General features: G+C 40.7%; 1 protein-coding gene across 1 annotated transcript; it reads right to left on the bottom strand.

Moving 5' to 3' along the window:
• Positions 1-3,459: 3,459 nt before the first annotated feature.
• ppp1cab (protein phosphatase 1, catalytic subunit, alpha isozyme b) lies at positions 3,460-16,930 on the bottom strand. The gene is made up of 7 exons (XM_083788164.1): positions 16,514-16,930; positions 13,742-13,873; positions 12,585-12,815; positions 10,960-11,064; positions 5,404-5,627; positions 4,616-4,750; positions 3,460-4,372 (listed from the first exon to the last, which is right to left on the bottom strand). Exons 1-7 carry the CDS (start codon positions 16,566-16,568, stop codon positions 4,277-4,279), a joined length of 978 nt encoding a protein of 325 aa, XP_083644290.1. The 5' UTR covers positions 16,569-16,930; the 3' UTR covers positions 3,460-4,276.

The following is a 16,930-nucleotide window of genomic DNA, read 5'->3' as shown; positions in this document are numbered from 1 at the left end:
AATAATAGAAGTAGCAGCTGAGTCTGTGAATCCAGAATTACTCCCGAGATATAAATAGACCAGGTGACATTATGCAGCTGGGCACATAGCAGCTTTGCAGATTTTTATTTTGGAATGCTGGACCTTTAGCTCAGGCCTTGTAAGTCTCTTTGGTGGGAGAAAACAAGACAGGTGAGTGTCTTAGGTAGGACACTGTTTCCCATGTTTGGGTCGTGGACAGATTTTTTTTATGGGTCGCGACTAAATATCCCAAACCTTCCTTTTTGTTTCCCACATTAAAATGTATCATCAAATCATAAATCAAATCATTTCAGTAAAACAATAAACATTTAAGAAGAATTAGTGAAAATAGCAGATCTACGAGCACACAAGCTTGTGACTTTGTGGATCTGCTACGGTATTTTCACTAGTATTCCATTTTCTTTTGGGTTTTCAGCTAAAACGTTTGGGAAGCAAACCTCCATCATGTCGTCAGCATGGTCCATGTGGTAGAGTAGAGGTTGAGCATGGTGGTCATGGTTGTTCACACCATTCCAACCACTTAGGGCCATCCTACGTACAAGCCACATGGGAGGCAATAGCAAAATGAGACTCATAGTCATAAGGGTCAAAGGTGGACTCTGTGTTCACTAAAGAAATAGTAACACTTAATTTTATAAATTTTATAATTTATTTATATATATATAGGCTACTATATATAATAGTAACGTTTATTTATTGAGATATTGACAATCCCAGGTTAGATGCCAACCACTTTCAACCTGGCATTCCTATTTTGGGCATATCATTATAAGCAAACCTTTTCAGAAATTGTCTAAAATTGCAAATTAGCAAATCGGCCGAAGTAAGAGCATGTATTGAATTTAAATGTAGCAAAAATGCAAAATCCCACAAATCAATGTTGTGGGATTTTGCATTTTGATATAGAGTTTATTTTTCATTAGATGCACAGATCATGACCAACCAGTTTAACAATACAGGCAGGCAGACTGGTGTAATAATGATGGTATTATCACACTGTGATACAATTTACGGGTGTCATAAGTCATAACAAATGTTCCTGTTAATTTTAAAAGACAAAGCATTTAGCAGGTGCTAACAAGTCAAATCACCTTCTGTCTTTTGTAGGTGACTTTTGCATTAGCACCCAGCAACTAAACTCAAGTTAATCTGCAAATTAGTGACAATTAATTTGCACTTGCAAGTTGCAACTAAAATCACTTTGTTTTCATGTGGTCACCTTTTGCTTGATCATTACAAACATCCAACAGATCTGTATGCACTGAGTGTCAGCCAGAAGAGCTGTTCTTGCTGGCAAGTGACACCATATTTTAATTAGGCATGCGACTATACTAGGATGCAGCAGCAACAAACAGCCAAATGGTAATTCATGCATGCCGTTAAGTGATGATGTAAATGCAGAAGCTATTTCCTTAAGAGGGGTGTTACAAAGTCATGGCCCGGATTGCTCCTTCACCTTCAGCCTTCAGTCTAGATTACAATACACATGGGTCCGGAGAAATCAGCTATGGTTTCTTTCAGCCTATTATAACTACCTTGGAACATGGTACTGGGAAACTACCAATTACTATATTATTTTGTATAGTTTGCAATACTTTTTATTGCCATTTTGCAATAAAAAACTATGCATAACCTTTACTGTATGTTATTTGTAAGGCTTTTTCAATCTAATCATATCTCCATAAATCCTGTCCTTCACCTCTCCCCTTATTGGGCTTGTGGAAGGAAGGCAAAATGACAGCATGTCTTGAGGGAAGAGCTTTGGTGACAGTAAGATGAATGAATGCAAGCGGAGCCTAGGTGATATCTAAGGAAGGAACTGGATCTTCTTTTGATAAATATAGCATGAAGAATGTGAAAGACTGATGTTCAGTTTTAAACACATTCTTTGGATAGCAAAAGAGGATCAATAATCCTCTCATTAGCTTTACTAAAAGGACAATGTATCAATCTAGAAAGGATCATTAAACAAGACAAATCTATTCCACACAAGTCCACGTAAATAACCTAATGGTCCAGCTACACTACAGCTTTTGTGAAATATGCCTCCATGGGAAACCGTTAAACTAGGAAAATGTGCCCCTCAGAGCACAGGTCTCCGCCAGGCCAGGTAGCAGAAGTCAATCTTAGCCGATCAGGATGAAATCTGAAAAACCGGACAGGTCTGTCTCTTGATGACATGACTAATAGAGATGTGTACCGATTTGAGTGATGTTTGGTCAAAAACTTTAGGGGCTAATATATATAAAAAAAATGTTTTGCAAATATCAGCCTCCTGGTGGCGCTATAAAAGGCTGATGGAAAACATGCAAGGCAGAGGTTTTTCCCTCGCCTGGTAACCACTCCCCCTTGAAAACATTTGGTTCACCAGTAGGTCCTCGATAGCCTCGGTACCAGGCTTTCAAATTTGTTGGTGCAAAAATTGAAAGCCTGGAGGAACGCATTGGCCGCTCTTGTCTATAGCTCCTCGATAGCTCTAGTACAGAAACTACAGATGGACCAGAGCTAGTTCACCAGGCTAGTTGTTCCCTGGCCTATAGTGCAAAGTTCATGCTGATCAGTCCAGTTAAAGGTAAAAACACACATCTGCCTTTTATAGCGTCATCATGAAGTCGATTTGAAAAAATGTAGGGTGGCTCATCCTTGGCCTAGACACGTGGGAATGTGATTGTTTTGCAACAATCGGACGCTGCGTTCATGATTTGGGGCATGTTCAAAACAGGCCACTACTACAAACTTTGTTAGCCAATCTTAGGTAATCATAATAGAATATGAAAAACCTGACAATCAGTCTTGATCACATGAGCATAGAGATCATGTGTACATATTTGCGTGATGTTTGGACAAAATGACCTGACGAAAATAGCAAAAGTCGGCCTCCTGGTAACCTATAACAGGCAGAGGTTCTCTGGCCTCCAGGAGTGTGTGCAGTTTCAGCTTGTGGCAGCGGTCAACAGAGCTGGGGATTAGCGGTGTACAGTCAGTGTACAGACGGACAGGGGGCATAATAGTCTCGGCCACAGCTTTGGCCTGGTGGAAGCACCGCTACTTTTATATTACTGCATGCAATTGCAAACTTCAAGTATAGTATACAAGTCAAAGGAAAGGAACTCAAGAGCACCACCCTGTGGACAGGATCTGAACATTTCTTGCATACAACAAACTACAACTGCAGGAACTACAAGTTTTAAGATTGTATGGACAGTGGACACTGTATTGAAATTGTATGCGCACAATAATTTTAAAGCCCTGGGTTTCATTGACTGCTGTGCATTTAGGAAGCATTCAAGGGAGAACTTTGATAAGTTATTAATACGTTGTAATGCCAGCTTCTAAGAAAAACCCTTCCCGTTACCTTCTAATCTAGAATTTTAAAGTTATGACATTGGGTACAGTATATCACCATATTAAAAACATACACAAAAGGCACAATTTAACTGAGATTCTTGCTTTATTTATTGGTCAACTTGATGAAATACTACAAAACGAATTCACAAAAAAATCTCTTTCAAGTAATCAAATCTGTACAAACCTAAACTGTGTGGTTTATTTTTTACAGCTCTGGCTCGTGTATGAATCTGTGAAAAGAGTCATGTGTGCGTTTATGTTTGTGATTAAGTGCATGCTAACGCTCTCGGGACACGAGGTGACACACTTTTGCCTTCCTGCTCAAGGATAGTGAAACATCTTACTCTGAACAGGATCAGCATGGCAGCGTGCACATACACATGAACAAACGCAACTGTGTTTGACATTTTACAGTAGAGGACAGGGGAAAAACAAAACACCTCCCCCACTCCCCTACAAACACACACATGCCATCTGTTCACAGGAGTTTGCTGCTAAATTCGTCAGGGCAGCGGTCTCGCCAACCCTGCTTTTTCAGTCACAACTACTGTGGTATCAACCTTTCAATGGGGCTAAGTGGTAAGAGAGAGAGAGCGCGGGATAGTACAAATCTCTAATACTCTCACACATAATGTACACGCACACACACACAGGTTTTAATGCTCGCTCACAGGCAGACAGACAACTCTGTGTATTTCTTCTCTCCTGTGCACGCCACGCACGCACGCACGCACTCAAGACAATTCATAACATTAAATGTTTTAAGAAGTACAGATAAAAAAAAAAGGAAAAATAAGCCCTGGGTACTGGTTTGATTTCTGGCTGTTTGGTGAAAGAGAGGAAAAAGAGAGGTAGAGAGGGCAGGAGGGATGGGGGCAGAGGTGGAGACTGAGGGCAAAGTTGCGTGTCATTTCTTGGCTTTCCTTGGGGGGGTGACTGGACGGCCGGAGCCCATGCCTCCACCGCCGCCGTAGAACAACTTCTTGTCTGCCGGCTTGAGGATCTGAAAGATGATAGAGAAGTTAACTAAATGACAAGCAAGGCAATCACTGTTTCCCCAAACACTGGGTCAGGAACCATTTGTGCGTCTCACACATTTTAATGGGTTCCTTTTTTTTGTTTCCTACATTTTGTTTTTAATTATAATTTCAAAACATTTTCAAAGAATATTCCCCAAAATAATACATTTTTCATGCTATGAATTATATTTAAAGGGATCACGACACACAATGTGTCCGTTTCGTACCTGGAAAGAGCACATAAGTGTCTCATCCACGCTCATCATGGCTCCAGCGTTGTCGAACTCACCGCAGTAGTTTGGAGCTGAGAACAGTGTCACCAGCTGTCTTTTTGCAAAGAACTCATAGCCGTCCTCCACCACCTGAAAACAAACGCATGTTATCCATTTGTTCAAAAGGAAACAGGGTGACTTCCTTCATTTTGTGTTTGGACACAATACAATCAGGCACGATAACAGAAGCTAGCAATTCCTGTTTTATGTAACAGAAGAGACAGAACTAGATTTAGCAAAGCAGTGTCATCATTAACAGGATAAGTGCCAGGGACGTAATCCCGTATCTAAATCAACTATGCACTGAGTGCCAGGGACGTAATCCCGTAATTTAAAAATAAATTACATTTCTTTTTTTTTTTACTTACAAAAAAAAAAGCCCCCTCTTTTTTATAATGGGAGAATTGGCACTCAAAGCCTAAACTGGTGACCACCAGGTGGCACTGAAGGAGATCTATCCATATACCTCCTACCTGGTTATCATCAAGACTGTGCTAAAATCCAGAAATGCACTGATAGTAGACATAGATGGTCGCAGCACAGTTTCATTTCGTGTTCTTCAAATCAATCAGTGTTGATCAAGTTAGAGAGGTCTTTCTTCAAACCCTGCCTGTTACGGCTATATGCATGCATATCAATTTCTTTCAAAGAGCACAACTATTTATTAACCCGAAGAAGCACCTTGAGTCCTTACTGTGAGCTCCTACACCCACCCACCATTAGGCTCTCCCACTGCAACTGACCTGGTGGGCCCGACAGATAAGGTCCATGTCATGTTTGTGGAGGAACTTGGTGACGACATCGGCGCCGAACGTGAAAGAGACGCCACGGTCGTTTTCACCCCAGCCCAGCACGTCTTTGTCTGGGTCGGCCCACAGCAGGTCACACAGCAAGCCCTGGTCGGGCACATCAGTGGGGCGCATGACCCTTCGCACCTGTTCCATAGACTGTAGGTCTGGAGACAGACCTGGGGAGAGAGGAATGACAGCAGGCAACTTAACACCACATAGAGCTTCATCGTCAAAATCGCTACACAGTGGAGAGTCGGTAAGTATGTTTTAAGGGGGTTACAAGAGCAGCAATCAGCAAATATATATAATATTTTGACCGCTGAAGTTTTACAGAAGCACTGTCAGGGGGACAAAATGCCAATACACCATTGGCATGATTTATTCTCTTGCTTGTAAATAACAGACTCTGGCATAAAAACAAATTAAGAACCAGGTCAACCAACTTCTTTATGTTAACTCAATTCGCACCAGCATTAATTAATCCCTCGATAGCGTATTGCCAAGGTTTTATCGTGCGTAACACAAGAGCCAAATATCCTTAACCGAATGTTACAATGACAAACTGCTGTGTGTGGTCTCATGCCTGGATGTTGTGTCGGTCGGTGCCGGAAAAAGGCGACCACGAGTGTCAGCCCGCCTTCTACAGCCCGTTGAAAACCCTTGTATTCACCAGAAACGCCCCCCTCAATGTTCTTTCTGAGATACAGAGCTGTGAATGGTGGGCTTAGACTGGAAGTGGATGCGCGCGCATGTTCAAAATGGCCACAGCCAGTGTCCCACTCTGTGTTGATGCGGGTAGCAACATCAGCTAGCGATACGATCGCATCAAAAAATGGATTAAAGAATACAAACCCTCAAACCTGAGAATCTCGGGTTTGGCAGGCTAGGGTACTAATTTAAACCTTCATGTTCTTTTTTTAAGTGGTGCAGCGGCAGCCACTTCTACTCACGAGTGTCTGTGTTAGATACTGTACATGCACCACTTATTTCACTACCAATAACTCGGGTATACTCAACTGATTTCCTTAAAGGACGACTTCACCACTTTGACCTATCTTCATATAATAGGTCCTCACTAATAATCATGATAAGATGGCACCATTTATTTCTACTGAGTATGTGTCTCATAGGAGGGCTGTGGGCAGTTCAGAAATCTGTCCACCAGTGACATCATCATTAGGCAGATTTGTTTTAAACGATTTTTTACGAAAGAAATAAAAATTTTATTATCGCGAGATCGATGGCTTCCATAGATATATATAAAGTCTAGATGGCTCAAGGCGGAGTTTCTGACGTCGTTCACCCGGCAGCCATCTTACTTCGGGGCTACAGTACAGTATGTTCAATGGCAGCTCAAACTAAAACAGTCATAAATCGCTCAAATCTTGACGGATTTACAAACGGGTTGGTTTATTACAAACGTTGTCAACGTGGCTATGATTCAGGACACTTATCTGCTTAATTTCTTTTATATGAACGTCGTATAAAAGCATATGAGTATGCGGACGCCTGACGTTTATAACAAACCAAACAGTTTGAAAATCGGTTGAAATATATATTTAAAAGTACATCATGCCCCATAGACACAATCTTATGCAGCCCTGAGGTAAGATGGCCACCACGTAGCAACGTCGCTCTCCATTGGCCAGAGCGCGGGTGAGCCATCTAGCTTTCTTATATATATATCTATGATGGCTTCCACTTTCTCATTGCAACTTACTTGAAGGACGTTGCGATATTGAAAACGATCACTTCCACATAATAATCACCGGCATGGAATTTCTTGACAGAAAGTAGCTCATAACATGTCTATGGTGGATTTGTATGAAGAAAAACAAACGTTGCAGATAGATGATAATTCAAGCTTTCCATACAACTGCAATGTTGGAGAGTTTAACGTTGTTTAATACAATCAGATAGGACTTCTCTGTTTGGATGTATGGGCTGTTAAGGTCAGAAAGTTGTTTCTTTGCCACTCAGTAGGCGTTCCTGCATAACTTTGGGGTATGATGATGCATAGCCTCTATGGCAGGGTTAGGCTAGCCTCGCTTCGTGATACTAATATCACTGCGTAGATATTAGTTTCGTCCCTCTCAGTATTAGATTATTTTCTGCAATGTCCCACCCCATATAATTATTTGCATACTGGGCTCTAGTTGGTTATAGCCTGGTTCCAGACGAATCTGGTTGGTTTGTCACCACTTCCGTGGTCCAATTGAGAGGGGCCAGACTAAGGCCTAGGCTACACGTATAAGGATCTTTTGCAAAACGCGCATTTTGTGTACGTTTGGGCCTTTCAGCCACACGCAAACAGCGTTTAGACCAGAGTTGAAAGAATATATATTCAAAGATTTGCGCCACATTTTTACGATTTTTCAAAAATAGCAGACCTACAAGCTCGTAGCGCGTCACTAGGTGGCGCGCTATGAGCTTGTAGATCTGCTATTTTTCAATAGCTAAATTACAACATAGTTTAAAACACCAAAAGGGGTTCCCGCCCAAAATGGGATAAGTGAAGATTTTCGAAAATATCCAGATCAGTGGATCTGTGTAGTCATGTGAAACGGAGCTTTTGAGAAACGACATCACCGCATATCATTTTTACTATAATTAGGTGAGAAATGCAGCTTGTGCCTGCATGGAAACTACACAATATCTATTGCGATTGTTCCATCCATGTTTATATATCACCGTTAACATTAAAACTTATCATATGTTGCATCAACTGCAGCGAGCAAAGGCTCTGCTCTGCTGCATCCAATAATAAATATATCAACCTACTAGTCCAGTGCGGACTGGTGATTTCATATGGGCAAGGTTTTAGAAAAATGCATCTTTCATCAATTGGATGTGTTTCTACAGAACAATAATGTGCACAACAAATTCCAATCTGGCTTTAGGAAAGGTCACAGTACAGAAACAGCACTTGTAAAAGTAATGAATGATCTTAGGGTGTCTGCTGACAAGAAACATGTATCCGTTCTCTTACTTCTAGATCTAACGGCTGCATTTGACACGATTGATCATTCAATTTTAATACAGCGTCTGGAGCACTGGATAGGCCTGTCTGGTACGGCCCTGTCCTGGTTTTCCTCCTACCTATCAAATAGAAGTTACTTTGTCAATCTAGCCGAGTTTGACTCAACATCAGTTCTGGTATTCCACAGGGCTCGATTCTTGGCCCTCTGCTTTTCTCCTTGTACATACTGCCATTGGGCGAACTCATTGCCAATCACGGAGTCAATTTTCATTTCTATGCTGATGATACCCAACTATATCTTTCTGTGGCTCCAGATGATCCCTGTGCTTTAGACCCGCTGGTCACCTGTCTGTCTAGCATCAAATGTTGGATGAATGAGAACTTTCTCAAGCTAAATGAGGATAAGACAGAAGTTCTTATAATCGGTTCTAGTGAACAGAAAGAATCAATATTAAGCACACTTGGCAACCTGACTGTAGAAAGTAACAGTACAGTAAAGAACCTGGGGGTTATTATTGATTCTGAATTGAATTTTAATTCACACATTAATCATGTTACCAAGATTGCCTTTTTTCACCTTAGAAATATTGCACGAATCAGAGCCCATGTGTCCTTGGACGATGCAAAAACGCTAATCCACGCCTTTGTTTTTTCTCGGCTTGATTACCGCAATGCACTTTTTTCAGGACTGCCTAAGAAAACAACTGACAGATTACAACTTGTCCAAAAAGCAGCAGCCAGAGTTTTAACTAGAACTAAGATGAGAGAACATATTACTCCAGTTTTGGCATCACTGCACTGGCTTCCGTTGTTTTTAGGATTGATTTTAAAATTATTTTACTTGTCTATAAAGCTCTCAATGGTCTCGCACCTTCCTACCTACATGACTGCCTGCCTAAATATGTCCCAAACCGCCCCCTAAGGTCTTCCACTGCTGGCCTGCTCGCTTTGCCTAAAAAAATGGCAACTAAAAAATACGGGGAAGCAGCTTTTTGCTTCTACGGGCCGTCGGCATGGAACAAGCTCCCATTGTACCTTCGTCAGGCAGCCTCTGTAGACATTTTTAAAGCTCAGCTCAAGACCCACTTCTACAACATTTTTTTTTTTTTTTTTGTTATTCATGTCCTCACTGTGTTGCATTACTGCTTGTTTTTTGTCGTTGCCTTGCTTTTTTTATTCTCCATTGTTCTGTAAAGCACTTTGAGCTGCATTTTATGTCATGAAAGGTGCTATACAAATAGTTTTATTTATTATTATGTGCCGAGTGCGAAGCTTGAACAATATGTTAATTGCGGACCACTACAGATAAACTGTGGATATTTACCTACCAATAAGGACCCAGGCTAAATGCCATTGCACAGTATTTTGCTCTCCATGGTCATGGAGGGAGAGAGAGAGGGTGCAAGAGGTGTGAATGCAAATGCAAAATTGCGTGGTTGTAAAGTAGCCTACTGTGGGTCACTGTGAGCATATATGGCACATCTCTCTCCTGTTTATAGGTATAAAGGGCGCACCCTTGCCTGCATGCCGACAATGTGCGCACGTGAACTTTTATTAGCCTACATTATCACATGACATTTATTATACACCTGGAAAATATAGCCACTCTACAAGCTCACAACTGGTTGTGGACGCGACACTTCTATAGGTCTGCCTCTGCTATTATTTTCTGTGCAGGACTTGCCAAGTTGCCAGAGCAATGGTAAAGTGTCTATCATTTTTTAATTATGGAGAGAAAAGTCGGGATTTGGAGATTTACGCACAGTGCGACATGCTGACAGACAATGAAAGAAACATGTTCCACTTCCACTCACAATTTAGGTGGCTTTTAAAATGTGGTAGGGGACTACTTATTCCTTCATTAAAAAATATGATTGGCACCTCATAAGTGTAAATAAAAAAAACAAATATAATATAGCCTATACAATTGAAACCTGCTACTGCAGTGATTTTATCCTGTGTTCAATGCGTTTCTGCGTTTGTGTGTGCACATAGATCTGTCGTATGGGCAGGGATTTTTTCTAAAACGGAGGGCGAAAATATCCGTTTTGCAAAAGATCCATTGCCTGGGGCAAAATGCATAGCAAAGGCAGATGAAGGCTGGCTATGCGAGGCTAGGGGTAGGCAACAGGAGTACCGCATATGAAGTGCTGGAGATATTGGTCCGAGGACAAACTTAGTTGCCTACCCCTGCTCTACAGAGAAGCCTAGATGAGGGAAAGCAGAGTATACTTACACTGAAATAGTTTACAGAGTGGCGCGCACACACACACCGACACATATCTTATGAACAGACTTATTTTAAACTCCACACCAGCGCTCACTTCAGAGCGGATAACGTTTAATGTATCACATGTAGTGCACAGAGTGAATCTAGTCAACGTTATGTCAAATATGCTATACAGAAACAACCAGTTTTTGAGCTTTACTTATATACTGTGCAGTCTTTGTAACTGTCCCAATTTGGAGCAGTTGGTGTTCACATTTTGGGTTTCGTCTTTTGTCTGTAGTTATCAAAATAGGCATACCTCCATGGCAACAGAAAATCTTCTCGTCCACGATGGCAGCCACAGGCAGACAGTTGAAGCAGTCTGTGAAGGTCTTCCATAGCTTGATGTTGTACCGCCTCTTACCTGCAGGAGGCGGAAAGCGTTTGGTTGTTTGGTTACAACCCTATCTTGGGGCCCATAAAAGCTTGTCCCAACAACTGCCACTCTTGCAAAACATCAGGTACACTTTGTATTTTACATAATCCTGGCTCTGGAAATAGCTGTGAAAAAGCATGTGATTAATCACTGTCGAGGCAGGCAGCTCAGTTAAACTCTTTTACCCCAAGCACTTATTTCTGATTATAGTGTATTTTGCTTTGCTGTACTGTTGTATTTGTTATTGATGGCAATTGTATGCATTGGTGGCAAATAGCAGCTTCTTGGAGCAACTTTAAATTCTGGTTACGCTGTTCTAATATAAGAATGCTCACGAAAACCTGACAAGATATGCCAGGCACTGTGGATGTAAAAAAATGATCCAGTAAACAAAGGACTACAAAAAAATCAATGTACAAAAATGTACCAACTTTCACACAATGTTGTGCCACAATGCTAGTGAGGTTTTATTTTCTTTATATTTGGGGCATTTTCTAAGCTTTATTGACAGTTACAGTGGAGAGAGAAAAGTACATGGGGCAAGTCCTCTGATCAGATTCGAACATGGGCTTGCTGCACAAGGACTGAGACTTCATGGTATGTCCTCTACCAGGTGACCCGTGGGATTGACGAACAGTGCAGTATGAGAGTGTGGCGAGCCTGAGCAGTCTGCCGAACACATAACTAACAACTGCCCCCTGTACAGACCACCTTCGGAGGCCGGCCTCTTCCAAGTCGGACCAGAGACAAGGGTGTGGCTACACAATACTGAGTTGGACAACTTGGACATTTGAGGATGATACACGAAAGAAGACGAGGTCCGTTTTCTAGCACATTTTCACACCATTAGGATGCAAGCCAACAAAATGCTTATTTTTCTGGCAGTCAAAACCTGATTACAGTTTAGTAAAATATTAATTTAGCATATTTTCCAGAATAAGACCACCAGAATATGTTGTACAGGTAACAAAACCGTAACAATTAGCTTAACATTTTGCGGAACACTGAATACAATGAAGCTACTGCTTGTTATTAATCATTTGTTGAAGCAGTTCTAATATTGTTAAGTCTGTGTCAAATAAAATAAACGCCGTATACTTTAGTGTTGTCGATAACAGTTGCTAAGGCATGTATTGTACCATATAGGTTCTCATGCCTGACAGCGATTCCCCGGTTCGAATCCTGAACCAAGCAGAACCCTGTTGCATGTCAGTCTCTCCTTGTTTTCAGTCTCTCTACACTGTGACAACTCACTAGTATCAATAAAAGGCAAGAGAAACCTGAAAGAATTACTTTGAAAAACAAATGTGTGCTCATGTGCATTTATCCCATTTTAGGCGGGAACCCCTTTTGGTGTTAGCATTACGTTATGCTTTAGCTATTTTTTGAAAAATCGAAGAACGACTGACAGAAACATAGCTTTTTCAGAAAACTGTCATTTTCAAAACAGACATTTTTAGAATCTGATCTCAGGTCAGAATGGGTTAAATGCATGCCACGTGACTCACACTCATCGTAGAAGCCATATATTCTGTTGATGGAGGCACATTCATGGTTTCCCCTCAACAGGAAGAAGTTCTCTGGGTATTTGACCTTGTAGGCCAGCAGCAGGCAGATGGTCTCCAAGGACTGCTTCCCTCTGTCCACGTAGTCTCCCAGGAACAGGTAGTTGCTCTCTGGAGGGAAACCCCCATACTCGAACAGCCTCAGCAGGTCGTAGTACTGACCATGGACGTCACCTGATGAGGAACATAAAAAGGAGTGGTGTTGGCCAGAGTGGAATGTAACCGGCTGCCAATTTTCCAAGATTTGTTGTATGTGTGACTGTTCTGTGGTGTTTATGTTCAAAACAAAGGGCAAGGGCTCGATAGTGGTTGGCAGTGGCACCATGTAAAACAACAACACGCATTCTTTTAAATCAGCAATTCCCAATAAGTGGAATCAGCAGTATGAGAGGGAGATCAACTCCCCAGAGTATCAGTGTTAAACACATTACACACCAATTCTGTAATTAGTCTGCAACTGGGAACGTTCATTCATTACCATGCATTAGTATTAAAGTGGCATCGCCAATTTCTTCAGTCAGCCATTGTGCTATTGTGATGTTAAAGGCACATTCTCATACACATATCGTACATAAAATGTGTAGTATTTTTCTGTAAGGTATCTTCATGTTTATCCTTACGCAAGATCGTTCAAACTTGCCATTTGAAAAGATGTGGAAAAACAGACTTTTTAAAAGTAGCTTGGCATAAGTAATTCAGAGCTTTGTGAAAAACAGCAGTTTATTTTCAGCAATTTAACTATTACTGCCAAAATTGAGAGGGATTTGGTATCTTGAGGGGTGTTAACAGCACAGTGAGGCTAAGCCAACATAGACTCAGGTAAGTGTAAGTTAACGTTTTAATTAGAAGAGGCAAACTTACACGAATTTTGAGTGGAAATGATCAATTATGTAAAGTTAGCGTGATATGTTGTAGATAAAAAATGACATGCAGGGATGTCGGTCCTTTAAATAAACATGCATACATATACATTGATTCCTTATAATAATCCAGAACTCCTGAGCAGCATCAGAGATCTTGGAATGTTTACGAATGCAAACGCTGACCGCACTTTGAGGAATTCAATTCCCTCGACCCAAAACACCACAACTAAGCCTTACCACAAATCTTGAGCGGCGCCTCAAGCTCAAGCAGGATTGGCTGGCTAAGGAAGATCTCGCGGGACTTGAGGCAGAGGCCACGGATTTCATTCTCTGTCAGCTGAACATTTTTACCAGGTCTGGAACCTTTTACTGAAAAGAAGAAATTGAAAAGAATCAAGGTTGGGGAAAAAACCATCACCACCACATTGGCAAATGGCATTATTGGTTGATCAACAATATTGACATTTGACATTGATTTAGCCATAGGAAACTAGATAAAAGTAGAGCAGCAGGCAGCAATGAGATGGGGCCAAACAAGGGGAAGAGGAGGAGAAAAGGAAGATGAAGAGGAGAAAATAATCTCTACATAGATTAGAAAGGTCCTTGGCGGGTTTGAACAGTGAAACTTTGAAGACAACAATGCAAACCACTGAGCTACCTATTAACCTTTTGTAGTTGCAAGTAGGCCATATAAATAGGACATAAACAGTATGACCAGGGACAAAGAGGGAGATGAAGTAGAGCACACATGGGCAACTGGCGGCCCGGGGGCAATATGCGGCCTCCACCTTCACTTAATGTGGCCCTCAGGTTAATATCGGAATAAATACGGATATACCGTATTATTGATTTCAGTTGTTATTCCAAACATGCAAACATGACTTGCTGTAATTACTTTAGTCTATAAATTAGTAGCTTAATGACTACTATTACAATTGTATTGTCTTTTTTTTTATGTCCAATGTATTTGTATTTAGTTCATAAAGTTAGCATAACTATAATTCAATTCCAATTAAAAAATAGCAAAAAACGTATTCAGGATTTATTTTCAACTCAAATATAGCTATCTACAAGTACAACCTCAAGTCAAAACGCATTTTGAGCATGTACGGTTGGCTATTTTGCTACAACAGTAATATGGAATGCCAGTGTGGCCCTCTGGAGTGAGTGTGGAAATATAGTGGCACTCTCCATCGTCAAAGTTGTCCACCCCTGAAGTAGAGGACAGATATATATTTGCATGCAATATTTGAGTATCCAGACATGAAAACAGATTATCATTTATGCTGCATTCAGTGCATTGAAATGCTGAACAATCTGAATTGCAGAAATATACGAATTAGCACTTTGTGCAAAACTTACACAACGCAATTATTATATGGGCCATCATGACTGTGTGTGACTGTGTTAGATTTCAATTAACTGTGCTGCAAAACAGTCCATTTTGACATTTCTACATGTGACACAAGTATGAAATAGACTTAAGGGTTAAAATAGTGAAGGAAATGATCAGACAGATCCTGAACAGGTTGCACCTATAACATCAATTTGTTGATGACAGTCATGTGGTCACATGCACATAATAGGGAATGCATATTAATGGGGAAAAGGAGACAAGGAATTAAATACCTTACATAAACAATGGGTTTGATAAAGGTAAGATTATAATACTGGTAAATGAATAAATAAGTTACAAAATGATGTCCAAAATTCAGCTTTCAAGATATAACCATGACACATACTCAAAATTACACCCTGATGAAGGCATTTGCTTAAACGCTGGTCTATTAAATCATAGCACTGGAGTGCACAAAAAAAACGAAACACCAACAAACCTAATTATTTAATTGTGTAATTAATTTTAAAGATTAGATGTATTATAGCAGAATTGACAGTGTAAGTGTACATTTAAAATGTATATTTTTTAATTGCTCGACTGTTGCCACCATTATGTATATAGTGTATGCTTAGAATGACTACAAGAAGTACTAAAGAAAATCTGACTGTGTGTGTGTGTGTGTGTGTGTGTGTGTATATTTTTTAATTTTTTAATCAATACTTGAGTATACTCATTTTCACTGCACTATTTTAAAGACATTTAAAAAAAGAAAACTCCCGCACACATTTCCCCATGCCCCTCAAAGTGATTATACATTGGCATTCTAAGCCCATGAAAACATCTCTTGGAAAAGAAAAGATTGTGTAAGTTATTAATGCTGTCAGCATGGCCAGTAAGCCCAGTATGTTATTGCTAGTGCTACCAGGGGAGATAGCAACAGCAGACGCAGGTCTCTTTCCACCTGCAACAATCATCACCCGTGGCCATAATGTATAAGATGCTGTGCTGTATGCACAGTTAAATATAAACCACTTCGTTCTTATCCCAAACAAAGCATGGTGAATTGAAAATGGAGGACCCTGATGTAAACTAGTCTTAGTGGTTTTATCCTCGTAGTAGTTTTTGTACTACTGTAGTTATCTGTACTTTCCTTGAACTGTACCCATTAGTACAAACTGAATACAAATTCCAATCAAGCAAGCATACTGCGGGGGCAAGGTTCCTAATGCCAACAAGGGACATTGACAGTCCCTTGTTGGCATTATGAACATTGCTCCCGCATGCTGAACTTCCAAATAAATTAAGAAGGGCTCTGAACCTAGAATCCTAGATGTCAATTTTAACCATGCCCCACAATCAAATCTGACATACAAGTATCTGCATAATTGCAATGGATAATAGCACAAGCACATAGTGTACCATAATAACATGTCGGTACACGGTGATGTTATTTAAGATGGGTGGTGCAGAACAGATAACAGAGCACATGTCATGGACATATTATGGCACCAATAACTGTTAACACTGTATTCACTCAACTAGGCGCGACGACACTAGTGAAGTGTCGGCTAACTAGCTAAGCAGCTAACTAGCTAGCTTTAGCCAATTTAGCTCGAATAGCTCACGTTATCCTGGCCAGGAAAATACGAAGCAAAATAAGTGAGCCTTACCTTCCAGGAGACGTGTTATGATGGAATCGATGTTCAGTTTATCGGCTTCGGCCATACTATTCCCGTATTTGTGGTCGTATTAAATCAATGTGAACGGATAGCTAAACTAGCTACCGAGTTAGCTCAACTAGTTTTTTTTTAATCGGCTATCGTTAGCCAGCCAGCTAAAGCTAACCTTGGGACAGTAGAACTGCAGCACGCAACCTCGAAATGTTGAGGTTGTAAACGTTAATAAGCCGCGGTGGGATAATATTTCAGCAAGCCGTGTTAGCCAAATATTTTCATTTCAACGATGAATTGGACAATGTAAATGTGTTGTTGAGTTTCTGTTCTGTTTCAGTGTGGTTGTTGGACCTATAACGCGGTTCCGTCTGTCGGCTGCCTGCTCTCGCCTGCTGGCCCAACCCTTAAACTGAA

This window comes from Protomyctophum parallelum (assembly GCF_964188405.1).
Source record: "Protomyctophum parallelum genome assembly, chromosome: 17".
Classification (NCBI taxonomy): Eukaryota; Metazoa; Chordata; class Actinopteri; order Myctophiformes; family Myctophidae; genus Protomyctophum; species Protomyctophum parallelum.
Note: the sequence above shows the minus strand (reverse complement) of the source record. Positions and strands in the feature narration are given on the sequence as shown.